Raw genomic sequence first — 17,591 nt, 5'->3', positions numbered from 1 at the left:
AGGGAATCTGTAAAGGGAATCCTTCTTTCATACACAGAATACCACCTCACAAGGATAGAAGGCTTAAACGGAAGACTTCAAGCAATGAAATCAAAGTGGGAAGCTTGTGCTTTGTCTTTGTAGACACTGTTCTGAAAGCAAAAACAGGCAAAACAGGATCGCACAAAAATAATCACAAAACAGGCAGCCTACAGAAGGGAAGAAAATGCTTGGAAACTTACATCTGATAATAAGTTAACGAAAATAAAGTATCCAACAGCATGGCAACAACAACAACAACAGGCTAAAGATCTGAATAAACACTTCTTAAAAGACACACAATTGGCTAGCGGGTGTATTCAATATATATTCAACATCAACAGTGAGGAAAAACCGCAAAGCAAAACCGCAATCGGGACCAGCCAAATGACTCAGTAATGCACTGCCACACGAGCACAATGGCATGGATTCGATTCCTGGAACCAAGAGGATCAATGCCACCAAGCCGTTCTCTAACCTCCACACACGTATCCTCACACACAGTCATCAATTCTTAAGCAGTACAACCAAGTGCCTTCTGTTGAAATGCCTTTATGAAAGACAAGAGATAGCCAATAACAAGGGGGCAGACGGAAGAAAGGATCTCTACACGGTGACGGTGGGGACACGAAAAGCACAAGCACTGTGGTCAAACTGCACATGGGGTTCTCAAGAAATGAGAATGTGATTTTCCAGGCAGGCATCCAAAGGAAATCAAGCCAGGAGGCTGAAGAGGCATCCACACCCCACTGCAGCACTATTCACAACCCTGAGCCCAGATATGGAGGGAGCTTGAGCTCATCAAAGGAGGAATAGAGAGAGTATGGTATGTGTGCACAGAAGAACACCATCCATTCCACCAGTAAAAAAAGAGTTTCTGTCATTTGCAACGCTGAGAAAAATGGAAGTCACTATGCTGAAATAAGCCAAGGACAGATGGATAGACGGACAGACAGACGGACGGACCACGAACTTAGCTTGTAATCACATAAGAGATAGAAGTAGAATACAGTTAGTTGAGGGAGAACAGTCTGGAGAAATGTTGATACAGTGAAAACAAAGGAGCCCGTTCAAGAGTTTACTGTACAGCAATGGTGACTGTGGAGTGAGCGTATACTGTGTTACTGAAAATGTTCAATGCGTACAGTTTTCATAGCAAGAAACAACTGTGAGACACTATGTCAACTCTTGCCACATTTAAGGGATTGCACGACACCCAGATATCAAAACACTAGGTTGTACATGATAAACATACAACTATATAACATTTTTTAAAATGCAAATTTTTAAAACATAAAATGTTTGATCTTATAAAAAATATTTCTATGTTATGTGCACTGGTGCTTTGCCTTTGTGTATGTCTGTGTAAAGGTGTCAGATTCCCTGGACCTGATGTTTCAGACAGTTGTGAACTGCCACAGGGGTACTGGGAATTGAACCCTGGTCCTCTGCAAGAGCAGCTAGTGCTCTTAACTGCTGAACTTCAGCCCCAATGTTTGGCCTTTTACAAAACCTATATTCTTATTTATGATTAATTAAAAACAGGCTTTGGGCTAGCAAGATGGCTTATCAGAAGGCAAGACTCAACTCTACATAAAGAACCTTGAACTAGGAGAGAAGAGACCCCAAAGTTGTTCTCTAACATCTACACATACACTATAAGGTGTGACTATACATGAGCCACAAACACACAAATATGAGTTCACCCTGCCCTACTTAGCTGCTGGAGATATAGGGACTGCGTCTATTCTACCCTTCAACTAATGAGCTCTTTGAATTCTGGAAGACTGATGATGCTCTACCCTCCAAAAGATCAGTCCCTTGTTTTTCATTCACAAAACGTAGTTCCAATAGTCACTTAGTCACACTAAGGATCTCCTACTATATACAGGGTTCCAGGCTAAGTGTTACAGACATAAGTGAGAAAGGACCACCCACCACGGTTCAGGAAAACCCGCCCTCCAATCAAGGTGGGGTACTAAGGGCAAGTCTTTTCAGTGTTCTACATCTGTAGAGCCTCAGGCCAAACACAGAGCATTTCAATTTATGGACAACCAGAAAAAAAAACAGGACAAAACTATTCTCCCTTGACCTGGCCTCTGAAGCACATGGTGTTCTGCCCAGACAGACAGACAGACCATAGAGTTCATCTACAGTTGGGTATCACTCCTACTACAATAGGGCCTCTGTGAGCAAATGCTGTATCTTTTTAAACAAAAACACGACTGGGCATTTTAGATCAGTTATAGAACAGGACTGAATACCTCTTTTTTTTCTTTCTTTCTTTCTTTTTTGGTTTTCTGAGACAGGGTTTTTCTGTGTAGCCCTGGCTGTCCTGGAACTCACTCTGTAGACCAGGCTGGCCTCGAACTCAGAAATCCACCTACCTCTGCCTCCCAAGTGCTGGGATTAAAGGTAAGCGCCACCACCACCCAGCTGATTACCTCTTAGAGTGTTTTAAGTATTTCTTCATATAAAGCTCACAGCTCTCTAAGTGAAGCATTGATCCCACCTCCACAGACGAGGAAATAGCTTTCAAGGTTAATTTACTCAACATGACAACTGGACTTCAGTAACAAGCTATTTGACTAGATTCAGACTCTTGGCCACTATGCAAAACTTCCAAATATCACTTTTCCTTCCCCCCTTTTTTGTAAGTGTACTCATTTTACATGTTGAGTTTTGGTGTGGGGGCTCCAAGTGACATCTGTAGAAGTCAACTCTCTCCCTTCACCATGTAACACAACACTGACCAAACTCTGGTACTTAGGTTTGGTGGGAGAAGCCTTCCTTCACCTGCTAACCCCTCTCACTGGCCCGTTTGTTTGTTTGTTTGTTTGTTTGTTTGTTTGAGACAGGCTCACTATGTCCTGAAATTCCTGATCCTGTCTCAGCCTCCTGAGTCCGAGATTACAAGTGTGTAACTTCAACATCAGCTTTTCTGTTGTCTTTTTTACTTTTTCCAGAGAGGGGTTTTGTTGTTTTGTTTGTTTGTTTGTTTGTTTGTTTTGCAGTCTTGGCTATCCTAGAACAGGCTCTGTAGACCAGGTTGACCCCAAACTCACAACACTGCTTCCCAAGTGCTGTGCCACCACCCCTTAAACATCAACTTTTAGTTGTAATACAGTCCCGATGTTTCCATCAAGTAAAGAAGTTAGAAGGAAGCTTAAAAGATACCAACCAGAACACACCTACAATGGCTTTCATCACTTTAGTCGTATCTTCATGTTATCTTTTCCCTCAAAACAAACTAAGGAAAGACCCAGACTGGAAACTGCCATGGCCCAGGTACACCACTTACTTGCACTGTAGCTATCTGTTCCCCAAGAGCTGCTTCTTGAGAGCACTGCCCATGACATGCCTCTACCTCTAAGCCTCCATACCACAGACATTCAAAATCACCCTGAATGAACACAAACTTGGTATAAGATGTTATTTATCTCTAAGTGACCTCTGTCAGAAAAAATGGTGAGTAGAAAACAGGAAGCTATAGAATAAACAGAAAGTAACTTTACTAATTCCTAACACAATCAGTGTGTGTCATCTTTACCCACGGAGGATACAACTTATGTATAATGTGCACCTCTCCCCCAGATACCAAATGGGAACCATATTTAGAATCCCCCAAGAAGCTCAACAGTGAACACACAAGAGTCAGCCACCAAAGAATGATCTAATGTGACAAGTAAATCCCCACCTTGATCACACTCAGTACTTTCTGTACTTTCCACGACTTGGTGAGTAAGACATCTTTTCTACATCCTAGCCTCTACTGTGCTGGCACCCATCAAGACACTTCCATTCCTGGAAGCCAAGCTTCTCGGGAGAGTGGAGTTTTCTCTTCATATCCCCCAGTGACCTAAGAGAGCATCTTGAATACAGTAGGGCACTGCTAATGTGTAAAATGGTTGAAAGGGGGAGACAATTTTCAATGATAGGTACAGTAGACTGAAGCTCAAATAAAGGGCAAGCAACAGCCTTCCCCTTGGTCTATAGAAGGTAGCCTCCTTCGAAGGACTTTTGTAAACCTTTGGTTTTTTTTCAAAGCAACCAAAACTCATCAAAAAGTTGCTACAAGCCTCATTGTTGTCAGCAAAGCTTCAGTCTATGCCGAAAGCAGCTATACACACTGAAGGCGGTACCCCCTTGGAAGGATCACACAAGGCTGCAGTTACAGATGCCCATTTCAATCCCTAAACAGCCAAGTTCCTAAAGGCATCCTAAAGGTGAGTCTGGATAGAATCTGGAGAGTTTTAAGCCTCTTAAAAAGATGAATGTACAAATATGTGAAACCAACAACGTATTCCAAAGGCACAGCTTTTACCCTTCTGTACTCCCAGGAAGTCTACTTTGAAATACGTCAAGGAGTTATGTGGAGACATTCAGAATACGTGAAAGATCCAGACCGATAACTCTCAAACTTGAAGTTAAAGCTGGCAGACCCATCACCCATAACTCATCGCCTCGACTCTTAGAACCCTTTCCTACTCGCAAGGCTGCGACGACAGCGCATCAGCGTTTAAGTTCAATTTCCTGGCTCCGGCCACAATGCTAACCTAATTAAAGCATGTGGTCAACGCTCAGCATTTTCGGTGCGAAATTTTGCATCTCTCTGGCTAGTACCCGAGTGGAGACAGCCGCACGGGCCCCCCGTGAGGCGACACCCTGTCCACCCGGCTCGACCAAACGGGCAGGAAAAGCACCCCCGCGCCGCCCACGGACCCTGCCGCGCTCAGGCACGGGCTCCCCTCGCCAGCAGCACTTTGGGCTGAGTCTGAGCAAGTCGCTCGTGTCAGCGCCACTTCCCCCCGCCCGGCCCGGCAACTCCGGCGCCCCCGCCCGTCGGCCCCTCCGGCCGCCGCTCGCTCCGGGGGCTGGCGCACGCTTCCCGTCCAGCAAACCGGGCACGGAGGCCCGCGGGCCGGGGGCGCCGCCGGGGGGAGGGGAGTACCTCGTACAGCTCCTCGGAGGCCATGGTGGGCGGCGCAGGGGCGCGGCGGGGTCGGGGCGCGGCACCCGGCGGCAGACACTTTGTTCCAGTTGGGTCCCTGCGTGGCCTGCGCTTCCTGCTCCGCGGCCGGCGCCGGGCGCAGTGCACGGACCAGCCTCTCGCTCCGGGCGGCCGGTGCGGGCCGGCGGCAGCGGGGTTGTGCGCAGGAGCAGCTGCGCAACGCGCCCTGGGCGCCCGCGCTCAGTGCCCGGCGGGCCGGCTGAGGCTCAGGCGCGGGTTCATCGCGCCCGCCAGGGGCCGGACGGGCTGGGGCGGGCGCGGCGGCGGTGCGGGCGCTGCGGGCTGTGCGGCGGGATCCGTGGCTCCCGGTCTCCGGTGTAGTGCAAAAAGCTTCCTACTTGCGACCGAAAAACCTGCCCCGGCTACTGAGCATGCCCAGTGCTGCCGCCCGGCCCGGCGGAGCAACGCTCCCGCGCTCCGGGTTTTCGGGCCGCCCTCGCGGGAGGGGTGGGAGGCGGCGGGGCGGGGCGGCCAAGGGGAGTACGGACTCCGTTCCGGGCCTGGGCGCCAGCGGCGGGCTGCAGGGAGCAAGCCGGCAGGAAGGGGAGGAGTCGGGTGGGGTGGGCGGGGCCGCACATTGTGGTGGGCGGGGCCAGTTGGGGTGGGCGGGGCTCCGAGTTGCCCAAGTCCCGCTCCCCGGGGTCTGTGTGGCCACGGCACCGCCCACCGGCCCTGCCTGGACGTGGGCGCTAGTTGCCCAGCAGAGGGCGGGACCGGGCGGTGCTTGAGGGTCGCGGAGAACGGTGACTGTGCCCGCTGGGGCAGGTAAACCGATCCGAAGTTGAGTAAGGGACCTGGCGGGACGGTGGGCACGCGTCTGAAGTCGCGACCCGACGGCAGCAGCGGTTCTGTTAGCGCCTGTGACCGGGATAGCGCAGCAGATGCCTCCGTGCTCCCGCAGCGGCCGCCGGCCGGGGACAGCGCCAGCCATCTAGGGGCCAGCGGCGTGGCCAGGTGGAGTCTCCCGCCCTGCCACGTGCCCGCCGCCCCGGCGGCCGCAGCCAAGACCCGGAGCCGGGACCGCGCGCCCCGCCGCGTGTCGCCAGCTGGGCCTCCTACCGGGGTGGGATCTGGGCACCGGGGAGGGCGGCGCGAGGGCGCGGCCGTCTCACTCTGCCCGCAGCTTCCCTCCGCCAGGCCTCGGGTTCCTCCTAAGTGTCCACCTCCTCTTAAGGGGAGCGGAGAGGAGTGTACCGAATGTGGACTCCGGGAGGTCTACTTTCTAAAGAAACGAAGCTGTCAATGGTGACGCTCCATGTGGGGACCGGGTAGACAACACTCCCTCTCAGTCAGCTGCAACGGGCTGGCCTTTCCTTATGTTATAGGTGGGATGGGTAGAGCGGGTCCTATCAGAACAACTCATCTGCCAGGAAACTGGACGATAGGGAAAGAGGCTATGGACCTAGCTTCCTCCAAACAGCAAGCAACACAATGAATGGGACGTCCCCTCGGGGCACTACCAATACTTTCTCCCCTTAAGTCGTACTGGAAGTCCGCATCACTTCCCATTGCCTCCAAAGCTTCCTCTCCGACACCCAGTCCCAGTCCTCAGAACTCTATCCTAACCGACCTCCCAGACATCGGGCTCCTCATAACAGTTTTCTTCTTTAAACCCAACTAGTTTATGTAGAACAGCATTCTAAAAGCCACTGACGTCCAGTTCCCTGCCTTTTCCCATACCCAGGTGTCTGACAGTACAAATGCCAAGTCTTCGGGTAGGTGCTGGTGGTTGTGACTCCTATGCCTGCAAAGCCCTCTTGAACCTTAAAACTACTACCACCAACACCTCGAAAGCCTGGTCTTCCATACGTCTCTCCGGGGACTCCCCCAAAGCACTCGATGCGTGAGTGCTCCATTGCAGCGCTATCTCAGTATATTTTAGTGTTTATCCGTTCTTCATCTTCACATTTGAATTTCCTATCCCAAACACCACCCTCTGCATATGACATAAGTTGATATTTAATGAGCTGGAATTTCAGTGGCCAAAGAAAGCATAATCAGATTCCTAAACAAGAACCACAAGTTAAGGAGGCCTACTCATCAACAACTTAAGGTACCTCAAGCTCCGCCTTTCACAGGTGGCTCAGCCAATGCCGTGCCACCTCCAACAGGCCTCCTTCCCACTTAAGCGTTTCTTTGTTTGCTACACTGGAGGATCGCCTCATGTCCTATTATACTAATTCATCTACATAATCGTTAAACTCCTCGAAGCTAAGAATTAGGACTTTATACAAAGGAATCTCAAAGTCGTTTGTGTGTCAAGTGCTCAAGCGATGAGCAAACATACCAGGAAATTGAAGAAAAAACAGGGATCCTCAAAAGACAATGCGCATATAACGTCTCACATTCAAACTCAGGTCCAAGAGTGGACACCAAAATAAGTAAAAACATCTCTACTCTTCACACTAATCTCTAAAGAGCCTTCAATCCTATCCTACCTCCAAAAGAGGATGGAGAGACACAGCAACCATTTTCAGTCGACGAGCTAGTATACAAAGTAAAGTAGTTCATCGCCGTGGTGGAAAAAAACCAGACTGGGGGGTGGGGAGGATAAAAACCTGAGAAGAGTAACCCAGAAAAGTTCAATTTGACAACATCGAAGATCTAAATTATGACTACCCACATTTGGAGGTGTAACTCCCGGTAGACTCCACCAAAGCAGGAGCAAGCCAGTCTCATAAACTCAGAACCAACTGCCTCTCCTCCAATGAATTAGGTGGCTTCCACTAGAGATGGAAAATCTGACCACATTTTCAGCTATTCATTTAACCCCTTCTTCCCTGGCTTCCTCGTTTCCCTCCATTTACAACAACCACTGGATTATTAAATGCTACTCTGCAAATTGAGGATAAGTTGAACTTATCTTACTTTCAAATGCCGCCTTCCTCCTTCACTTTTTAATATAAACGTTTTATCAGTGCTTATAACAAAAGTAAATATGCCTAAGATCGCTTTGTGTCTTTGAATTTATACCACCGTTATGAAATAGTGCAGTTTTTAACCAGTTACCAAGACCAAGTGCGTGGGTGTGGAAGTACTCCCAAACTCTTCAGGAAGACTGTCCAAAATTTATACCACACAGTACTAAGTGCAGGGCGCACAGTACATATTTTAAAAGGTATGGAAGTGGTCAACATGAGACAATGGACACACACAATTACAACGCACATCAATAAGCTTCAACCCTTACCTGACTTGAACCAGTGGAGGAGATTCAAACAGTCCATTTTACTCTTTCTCCAGAACCACACAAGCCAATACCACCGAGTACAACTCTTCAGATCAGGTACCACAGCCATTTCCCATCTCTAGAGAACAATGGCTGAAAACTTAAAATTGGAGGTCTCCTCTTCCCTCCCTTCTTTCTCTCTCAATAGCCAAGTCAGCCTCGGTTGGTCCTATTCTCCCAATAATCTGCATGCCATCTACATTTGAATCCCAAGGCATGCTGGAGGAGATGGGGGGGTGGGGGATGGGACTTTAAGACAAAAGAAGCCAAAATCAAGCACCAAAGCCTCTGGGATACAGGCATTTTCAGGATGGGTGGTTGTGAAAGGCTGCAGATCAAGATTGCCTACAGCAATCTGGTACCCCCAAAGCACACTCCATCTTGGCTACTACCTCTAAAGCTCAGAATTTAATTATGGATTTTATGAAGAAGGGACCTAGAGTTGGTTTGTTTAAACATAATGAAGCTAAAAAGAAATTAAATACCACTCCTGTTATAGGTTAAACATTTCACGAAACTAAGTGAAATTCCCATCTCCATTACCTGTAGGGAGAGAAAGGAGCAGGGCAAAACTAGGAAGAAAGTGAGAGCAAGAGAAACAGGAAGTCAGGTAATGTGTTCTCTGCACTTGGAGACAACCATTCTTGCTTTCCTGAAAGCTTAAATTGTATATACTAGTGCACCTTTCCAGCCAACTATTATTTTCCGATTTCTAGTCCCACCCCCCCCCCGCCCCCATTTCCTTTCCTGGATGAGTCCATCTTCCATTTCCACAGCAGCCTCTTCTTCCCTTTCTAAGCAGAACCTAGCTGGCATCTCTCAAGCCACCATACTACTGCTTCCTGTCCAAGCACCTAATTGATTTTTTTTTTGTGGTTTTTTGTTTTTTTTTTTTTTTTTTCTTCTAGAGAGGTCAGCTTTGAGAATTCTTTACATTTGATTTCACCAATTTTCTCTTAAATTGAGGAACCACCACAGCTAAACTGGGCAATTTGCAATTAAGGGTCCTTTCCTTTCCTTTCCTTTCCTTTCCTTTTTCCTTTCCTTTCCCTTTCCCTTTCCCTTTCCCTTTCCCTTTCCCTTTCCCTTTCCCTTTCCCTTTCCCTTTCCCTTCCCCTTTCCCTTCCCCTTTCTTTCTTTTCTTTCTTTCTTTCTTTCTCTCTTTCTCTCTTTCTCTCTTTCTTTTCCCTTGAAGTCTATTGGGGATTGAGACGTGCTAGGTAAGTATTAGACAAGTAAGCCCATCCCCAGCAAGGGTTATTTTCTTTCCCAACTAATACAGTGGTTTTGACTGCTTTCCCCTTTTTATTTAGCTCATGGTGATTCACCAAAATAACCATTATATTTTGCTAAATTATTTCTATCAAATGGGAGCAAGGAAGCTTTTTTTTTCTTCAATTAATAACTCTGTACACTATCTCACCATCTGAAAAGAGGAAAGACAAATAGCCACAGGATAGCTCCATTGCTTTTTGGTTGATTTAGGCAGAGCTAACTCATTTTTGATCCTTGAAAAAGCAGCAAGTAACTTTCCCTTGAATTATTGTGATAATCGATTACATTTATCACTTAACTCATATCCTAATCCTCTACTCTTCAAATACACACACACACACACACACACACACACACACACACTTCAGAGAGAAGGTGCCAGAGGACATTTTGACTCAGAAGGAAACAAGGAACACCAAGGTGTCCAAAAGCAACCAGAAACCAGACTTAGCCTGGGACCTGGGCAAGAATCATATGAGCCTGGAATCTAATGCAAAGAGCATGTGAATCTAGAGGTAAAGCTGGGGCCAGACAAATACATGACAACACAAACACTTGGTTTATTTATTTCATGTCCCTTTAGAAAAAAAAAAAAAGATGTATTTATTTACTTTATGCATATGAGTACACCACCATTGCTCTCTTCAGACACACCAGAAGAGGGCATCAGACCCCATTACAGATGATTGTGAGCCACCATGTGGTTGCTGGGAATTGGACCTCTGGAAGAACAGTCGGTACTCTTAACTGCTGAGCCATCTCTCTAGCCCTTGTATCACTCTTAGCCTCAAGGTGTGTCCCCAGACCACCACCAGCCCAGCAGCAACAGAAGCACCTTTGAACTTGTTAGAAGAGTACATTCTCTAGACCAAAACTTTAGTTCCATAATAAAATACTTGCCTAGTATGTGCAGGGTCATGGGTTCAATTCCCAAATCCTCTTACCAAAAGAAAAGTATAAAAGCACTTAGATAACAATCTATTCAGCTAAGTAAAGCCCATTGAGTGATTCTAATGCATGCTAATGTTTGAGAGGCAATGGTTTAGATGAACAGTGTGTGTGTGTGTGTGTGTGTGTGTGTGTGTGTGTGTGTGTGTGTGTGTATTTTATTTTGGTATTGGTTTTGAGACAGGAACTTACTATGTAGACCTGTCTGGCCTCAAACTCATAGAGATCCATCTGCCTCTGCTTCCTGAGTGCTGGGACGAACAATAAGAGCCACCACACCTGGTTATATAATATATTTTTACATATTAAACTACATCAAATTTTTTGAAAACTAGTATTTGAAAAGATCAGTACAATGTGCAAAATTAGGTGGTCAGTTATGTATGAATTGTATTGCTTTCAAATCATTTTTTTAAAAAAAAAAGGTAATGGAGCGATCCTTTTAATTAAAGTATTTTGCCAGTGGGGTGGTGTAAGTCTTTAGTCCCGGCACTCAGGTGGCAGAGGCAGGCAGATCTCTATTAGTTAGAGGGCAGCTTGTTCTACATAGAGAACTCCAGGCCAGACAGAGCTATATAGTGAAACCTTGTCTCAATACATTTCTTTCTTTCTTTTCTTTTTTTTTTTTTTTAGTATAGAATAGAGTTTATTCAGGGCATGGGGTGGGGAGTTAAAAGGGTAGTAGAGGCAGAGAGAGAGAGAGAGAGAGAGAGAGAGAGAGAGAGAGAGAGAGAGAGAGAGAGAGGCATGTGGAGAGAGAGGGGGTTGGGGAGAGAAGGGAGGGAAGAGCAAGGGAGCAAGTCTTCCTCAGTCACTCTGCACCTTGTTTTCTATTTTATTTGTTTGTTGTTTGTTTATTCAAGGCATGCTCTCTTCTTGAACATGGAGTTCATTTTTAGCTGGACTGGCTATCCAGTGGGCATCCAGGACATCCTCCTGTAGCCTCCATCCCTCACTGCCCTCCCAAGCACTGGGAGTACAGATGTCATCCCTGCCATCCCTGGCTCTTTACATGGTCCTGGGAATCCAAACTCCAATCTTCATGTTTGCACACAATTTTTTTTTATACCAGCTGAGCCATTTCCCCAGCCCCAATTTTATAGCACATTATTTTAACCCTTTTCTTCCAGATAATCTAACAAGTTAAACCAAAAGGATAAAATTTAATTTGGTCAGTGGGAATATTAGAAAAAAGGGAAGACAGAGAGGTGGGAAAAAGGAAGAAAAGAACACAAACAAAAGCCGTGGCCCTGTACTGGGAACTGTTCTAAAATCCTTACAAATATGAAGCTCTTTAATTCAACAAACACCTAATAAAATGATAGCTAACATTTACAGAAATCTCTAAGCAAGCACATTCATCCAGCAAAGCATCTTTAGGGATATGTACTGCTACTGACTATATGCCAGTTGGTAAGGAAAGTTCAATTCATGTCCTGGTCCATGCAACTTGAAGGTCTGAGAGCTGAGTCACAAAGTCATTCACTCGTTCCGTAAAAGTTTATTGACCCCTTGTGAGCAGGCATCTTGCTAATCAAAATTAAACATGAGCACATGTACATGCACACATACACCACACACACACACACACACACACACACACACACACACCCCTTCCTGCTTCCACGCAGCTAATAATTTGTTGGGATAAACAGACGCTAAACTGTCAGGGAAAGATCACTCTTGCTCACCAATCAAGGAAAATGGTAGGAAGTTGTGAGCCTGAGCTACCTAACAGGGCTGAGTTCTGTCACTTTCCTAAAGGCAAGAGCTCACCACACTGTGTGCAAGTACTCAGGAGCCAGCAGAGACAAATCACTGAGTCCATAAGTAGTTCCGTACCTCCAAACAAAATCCCAAGAAAATGAAACACCTTTACTTCCGTACAATTGTTGTGGTAGTTTTTCTAATACTTGATGTACTGAAGCTGGTGAGATGGCTCCGTGGAGAAAGAATTTGCTTCTTAAGCTTGATGACGTAAGCTCAGTCCCTAAAACCCATGGCAGAAGAGGAGAGGGGACTGCAAGTTGTCTCCTGACCTCCGTGTGTGCACTGTGGCATGTGCACACTTGTACTTGCTCTCATCACACACACACACACACACACACACACACACACACACCACTGCATCAAATAAAAGGAAAAGGAAACGAACTACCGGACTTGCAAAAGGACATAAAGACATCACACGGTCTATGACCAACTCCTTAGCTTAAGAAGAAGAATATTCTCTATTCATGCAGTACTTGGAAGACTTTTAAATAACTAGTGGAAAGTAGGAAGCATCTCATATGTATTCAGTCTTTAGGGCATATTTACTTGGTTATGTTTTTTTTTAATAAACATTTCAGTTTTTCTCCTTTATTTTGTTTTGTTTCTTTGAGACAGTGTCTTTCTACTCAGCCCTTGCTGTTATGGAACTCACTCTGCTGACCACGCTGGCCTTAGATTCCTAGAGACCCCCATGCCTCTGCCTCCCAAGTGCTGGGGTTAAAAGCATGAGCCTTTTACCTGGCTTATAAACTTTTCTCATTTTAACACAGTCCCCACATCCTCTGTACCCAAGTTCCCTGGGATCAATGTCTTCTGTTACTCTGTTATATTTGTCACTACTAATGAAGCCAGACTGATACTTTTTTGTGTACGTGGTGATACAGATTCACCTCAAGGATACCTAGCTACTAGGTGTCTGCTCTGCTTGGGCAAACCCTCCTGGCCCATCACATTAACCAAAGTCTGTACTTCATTTAGAGACCCTTAACGTTTACCTAATTCCCCTTCATATGCCAGCATGTCAAGCAGGTACCTTCTGCCTTCTTTGAGTGATCTTGGCCATGACAATTTCTTGACAATTTAATGACCTTGACAGGTTTGAAGGATATTTCTCATTCTGGTTCAAGGCCATTTGCAGAATGCCCTATGATGGAATGTGTCTAATGATGGACTCCTTGTTAGGGAAAGTGGCTGTGGGGGTAAGGTGCCTCTCTTATCACATCTCATCCGGTTCAGGGTACATTCACCCAATTTTACGTGTTCATGATGATCATCACTTGACTGTAGCTCTCCTTTCCTTGTTCCGTGCTGTACCCTTTGGAAGCGAATCAATATATGTAGCCCTCCCTTGAGGAGGAGGACATTTAGAAAAGTATTTGGAATTCATGTGAATAAGAATTTGCCTCGCCTCTACTTAATGCATTAATCATTCATTTCCATTAGCCCAGCCTCCTGGATGCTGGTTATATACTTTGGATTGTAACCCATACTGCTTTATCTCTGGACAGCAGGAGGTTTCTGGTGGCTCCTTTGACTCACTCTCACCAGGCACAGGGTGTGTGTGTTTTGAGCATTTCCATTCTTTCTGGCACTATAAGATGTTCCAAGATCATCTTGCATATTTTCCTGGAATCAGCCATTTCCACAGGGAGCTCTGACTCCTTTCACTAGAGAAGCATACTGAGAAGAAACATCTGGGTGCTGAGTGTGCTCAACTGCTGGTTGGGTTTTAGGTTATACCTAAACCGATGAGAGAAAAGAATAACTTGAATTCAGAGGGCAGAGGAGATGCTTCAAGTTTCGGAGAAGACCTGATATAAAGACTCAGATGTGAAACAAGACACCTCTGAGACTCTGTAAGAAGCTGGCATGCAGAATGTAGGAAGAGGGACTTAAGATGGAGTGAAGAAGCAGACGAGGCTAGAGGTCATAGCAATGTCCTGATCTCTTAAACAATAATCTGCTAACTATTACTTTTAAAAAGATTTATTTGCATGTATTTCTCTATATATCTATCTGTGAGTATATGCCATTCACGTATGGGTTCCCAGAAAGACCAGAAGATGGTGCTAGATTTTGTAGAGCTGGAGTTTTAGGCAGTTGTGAACTGTCTGACGTGGGTGCATGGAATGGAACTCGGCCTCCTTAAAGAGTATCAAGTGCTTTTATCTGTAGCCCTTATCTGTATTCTTAAGAGGTTTGGCTTTTACAGGATACAGTGACTCATACTAGCAATGCCAGCAAATGGGAGGGAGAGACAGAGCTGCAGTTTAGTCATCTTTGTCACTTATTGAGTTTGATGCTAGCCTAACACTTTGTCTCAACAAACAGGACCGGATGTAGGGGTTCATATCTTTAATCCAAGGACACACAGTGAAATGAGATAAGTAGAACTTATCTGTAGTTAAAGGTCAGCTTGGTCTACGTAGAGAGTTCTAGGCCAACCTGTGAGTAAGATCCTGTTTCAAACAAACAAACAAACAAAAAAACAAAAAAAAAAAACCCTACTAACTAAACATTAGCTTAAATTTAAGATACAGAATCAGCCTGTAGACCCATCAATAATGTAATGTTTAAAAAATAGTGGCATAGCAACTCTACTCCTCCCAAGCCCCATGCTGGCCAACTCCCCTGAAAGTATACCCAACAGTGGTAAACTCCACCCCATACCCTATGCTTCATTTCCTGCCCCACAACTCTGCCTGCTTCCTTGGAGGCTGGAAGGCATCAATGACACAAGGTAAGTACCCTCCCCACCCTCCTGCTACCCACCAACTTCTCTGAAAGCATACCCAGCATAGACAAACTGTATCCTACCCCCTAGACTCCATTTTCCAGCCCACAACTCTATCTGCTTTCCTGGAGACCCTCTGGCACTAGGGAATAGGGACCTCAGAGGCAAGGTGAGCACCCAAATCCTACAGGCCAGGTAGGCCACAAAAACCCCAGGGGGGGGGGTACCCTACTAGACCTGAAGACTCGCTATTCACCAGAAACCCAGGCCACTCAGGCCAAAAGACAGAGGGGAAAGAGAAACAAAGGGAAAAAACCATCCAAAACCCACTCCTCCAACAAAGATATGCTCAGAAACCAGCATCTAAACCTAGAATAAGCCAAACAAACAAACAAAAGAAAGCAAAACAAAACAAAACCCAGCCAGGGCAACATGGCACCACTGGAGCCCAGCTGTCCTACTACAGCAAGTCCAGGATATTCTAACACAGCTAAATTACAAGAAAGTGACCTTAAATCCAACATTATAAAGATTACAGAGGCCTTTAAAGAAAAAATTAAATAAATCCCTTAAAGAAATACAGGAAAATACAAAAAGGTGAAGGAAGTAAATAAAACTATTTAAGACCTGAAAATGGAAATAGAAATAATAAAGAAAACACAAGCTGAGGAAGTCCTGGAGATGGAAAACCTAGGAAAGAGAACAGTCTACAGACACAAGCATCACAAAAGGACAGGAGAGATGGAAGAGAGAATCTCACATGTAGAAGATACAATAGAAGTTGATACATCAGTCAAAGATAATGTTAAGTCTAAAATGTTCCAGACACAAAACATACAAGAAATATGGAACACTGTGAAGAGATCAAAGCTAAAAATAGTAGGAATAGAAAAAGATTCCCAGGTCAAAGATTTAGAAAATATTTTCACCAAAATCATAGAAGAAAAATTCCCTAAAGAAAGGGATGCCTAGAAACATACAAGAAGCTTACAGAAGACCAAACAGATCTTCTGTACCAGAAAAGAAAAATCCTCCTGCCATATAATAATCAGAATACTAACTATACAAAACATAGAAAGAATATTAAAAGCTACAAGGGAAAAAGGCCAAGTGACACATAAAGTCAGACTTATTAAAATGACATCGAACTTTTAGAGACTCAACAGAGACTTTAAAAGCCAGAAGAGGCTGGGCAGATGTCTTGTAGTCTCTAAGACTATATACAGCAATATACTTTCAATCACTGTAGAGAAAGACAACAATATTTTCCATGAGAAAAATCAAATTTAATCAGTTTATCCACAAATCCAGCCCAACAGAAGATGCTAGAAGGAAAATTCCAACACAAAAGACATTAACTATTCTCAAGAAAACACAGGAAATAATTCCACACCAGCAAAGACAAGACACACACACACACACACACACACACACAAAACCACCACCACCATAATCAAAATTACAGAAAATAACAATAATTGGTCTTTAATATCTCTCAACATCAATGGACTTAATTCCCCAATAAAAAGACACAGGCTCTCAGAATGGATGTGAAGATAAGATCCACCACTCTTCTACATACAAGAATCACACGTCAGCATCAAAGATAGAGTGGCCTCAGTGCAAAGGGCTGGGAAAAGATTTTACAAGCAAGTTAACCCCAAGAAGCAAGCTGGAGTAGGCATTATAATATCTAATAAAATAGACTTTCAAATAAAAGTAATCAAAGAGATGGGGAAGGATACTTCATATTCATCAAAAGAAAAATCCATCAAGATGATGTCTAAATTCTGAAATCTATGTCTCAAGTGCAAGTGCACTCATATTCATAAAAGCAGCATTACTAAAACTTAAATCACACATAGAACCCCACACATTAATTATGGGAGACTTCAACACCTCACTCTCACCATTTGAAAGGTCATCAAGACAGAAGCTAAACAGAGAAATAATGAAACTAACTGATATTATGAATCAAATGGACCTAAGAGATGTCTACAGAGCATTTCACTCAAACAGAAAGAAAAAACAAAACTATACAATGGAAAAAAGAAAGCATCTTCAGTAAATGGTGCTGGTCTAACTAGATGTCTGAATGTAGAAGAATAGAAATAGATCCACATCTATCACTCAAGTCCAAGTGGATCAAACACTTCAGCATAAAACCAGATATAATAAATCTGATTGAAAAGAAAGTGGGGAGTAGCCTTGAATGCACTGGCACAGAGACAGAACAGTCCTGGACAGAACACCAATAGCTCTTAGTGCCTACTAAGATCAACAATTAATAAATGGGATCTCATAAAACCAAAAAGCTTCTGTAAGACAAAGGACATCACCAAAAGGACAAAATGGCAGCCTACAGAATGAGAAAAGTTCTTCTCCAACCCTACATCTGACAGAGGGCTAATATCAAAATATATAAAGAACTCAACAAACTAGACATCAGTAAACCAAATAACCCAATTTTAAAAACAGGGTATAGATCTAAATAGAGAATGCTCAACAATGGAATATCTAGTGGCCGAGAAACACCTAATGAAAATTCCAACATCCTCAGTCATCAGAAAAATGTGAATCAAAATTACTCTGAGAGTCTATCT

General features: G+C 44.7%; 1 protein-coding gene across 6 annotated transcripts in view; it reads right to left on the bottom strand.

Moving 5' to 3' along the window:
- Positions 1-17,591, bottom strand: part of Cdyl (chromodomain protein, Y chromosome-like) — a 214,247-nt gene that overhangs the window by 127,207 nt on the left and 69,449 nt on the right. For 3 of the 6 annotated variants that reach the window (NR_166191.1, NM_001378941.1, NM_001378942.1), the window contains exon 1: positions 4,970-5,396. The exons of 2 other annotated variants lie outside the window; for them this stretch is intronic. Coding sequence is in view for 2 of the 4 variants with exons in the window: in NM_001378941.1 (NP_001365870.1) it covers positions 4,970-4,993 (24 nt within the window). In the remaining 2 variants the exon portion in view is untranslated. Of the gene's footprint in view, positions 1-4,969; positions 5,457-17,591 lie in introns of those variants that run through there. One more of the 6 variants, NM_001123386.1, reaches the window with a different exon arrangement.

Source organism: Mus musculus, chromosome 13 (genome assembly GCF_000001635.26).
Source record: "Mus musculus strain C57BL/6J chromosome 13, GRCm38.p6 C57BL/6J".
Taxonomy (NCBI): Eukaryota; Metazoa; Chordata; class Mammalia; order Rodentia; family Muridae; genus Mus; species Mus musculus.
Note: the sequence above shows the minus strand (reverse complement) of the source record. Positions and strands in the feature narration are given on the sequence as shown.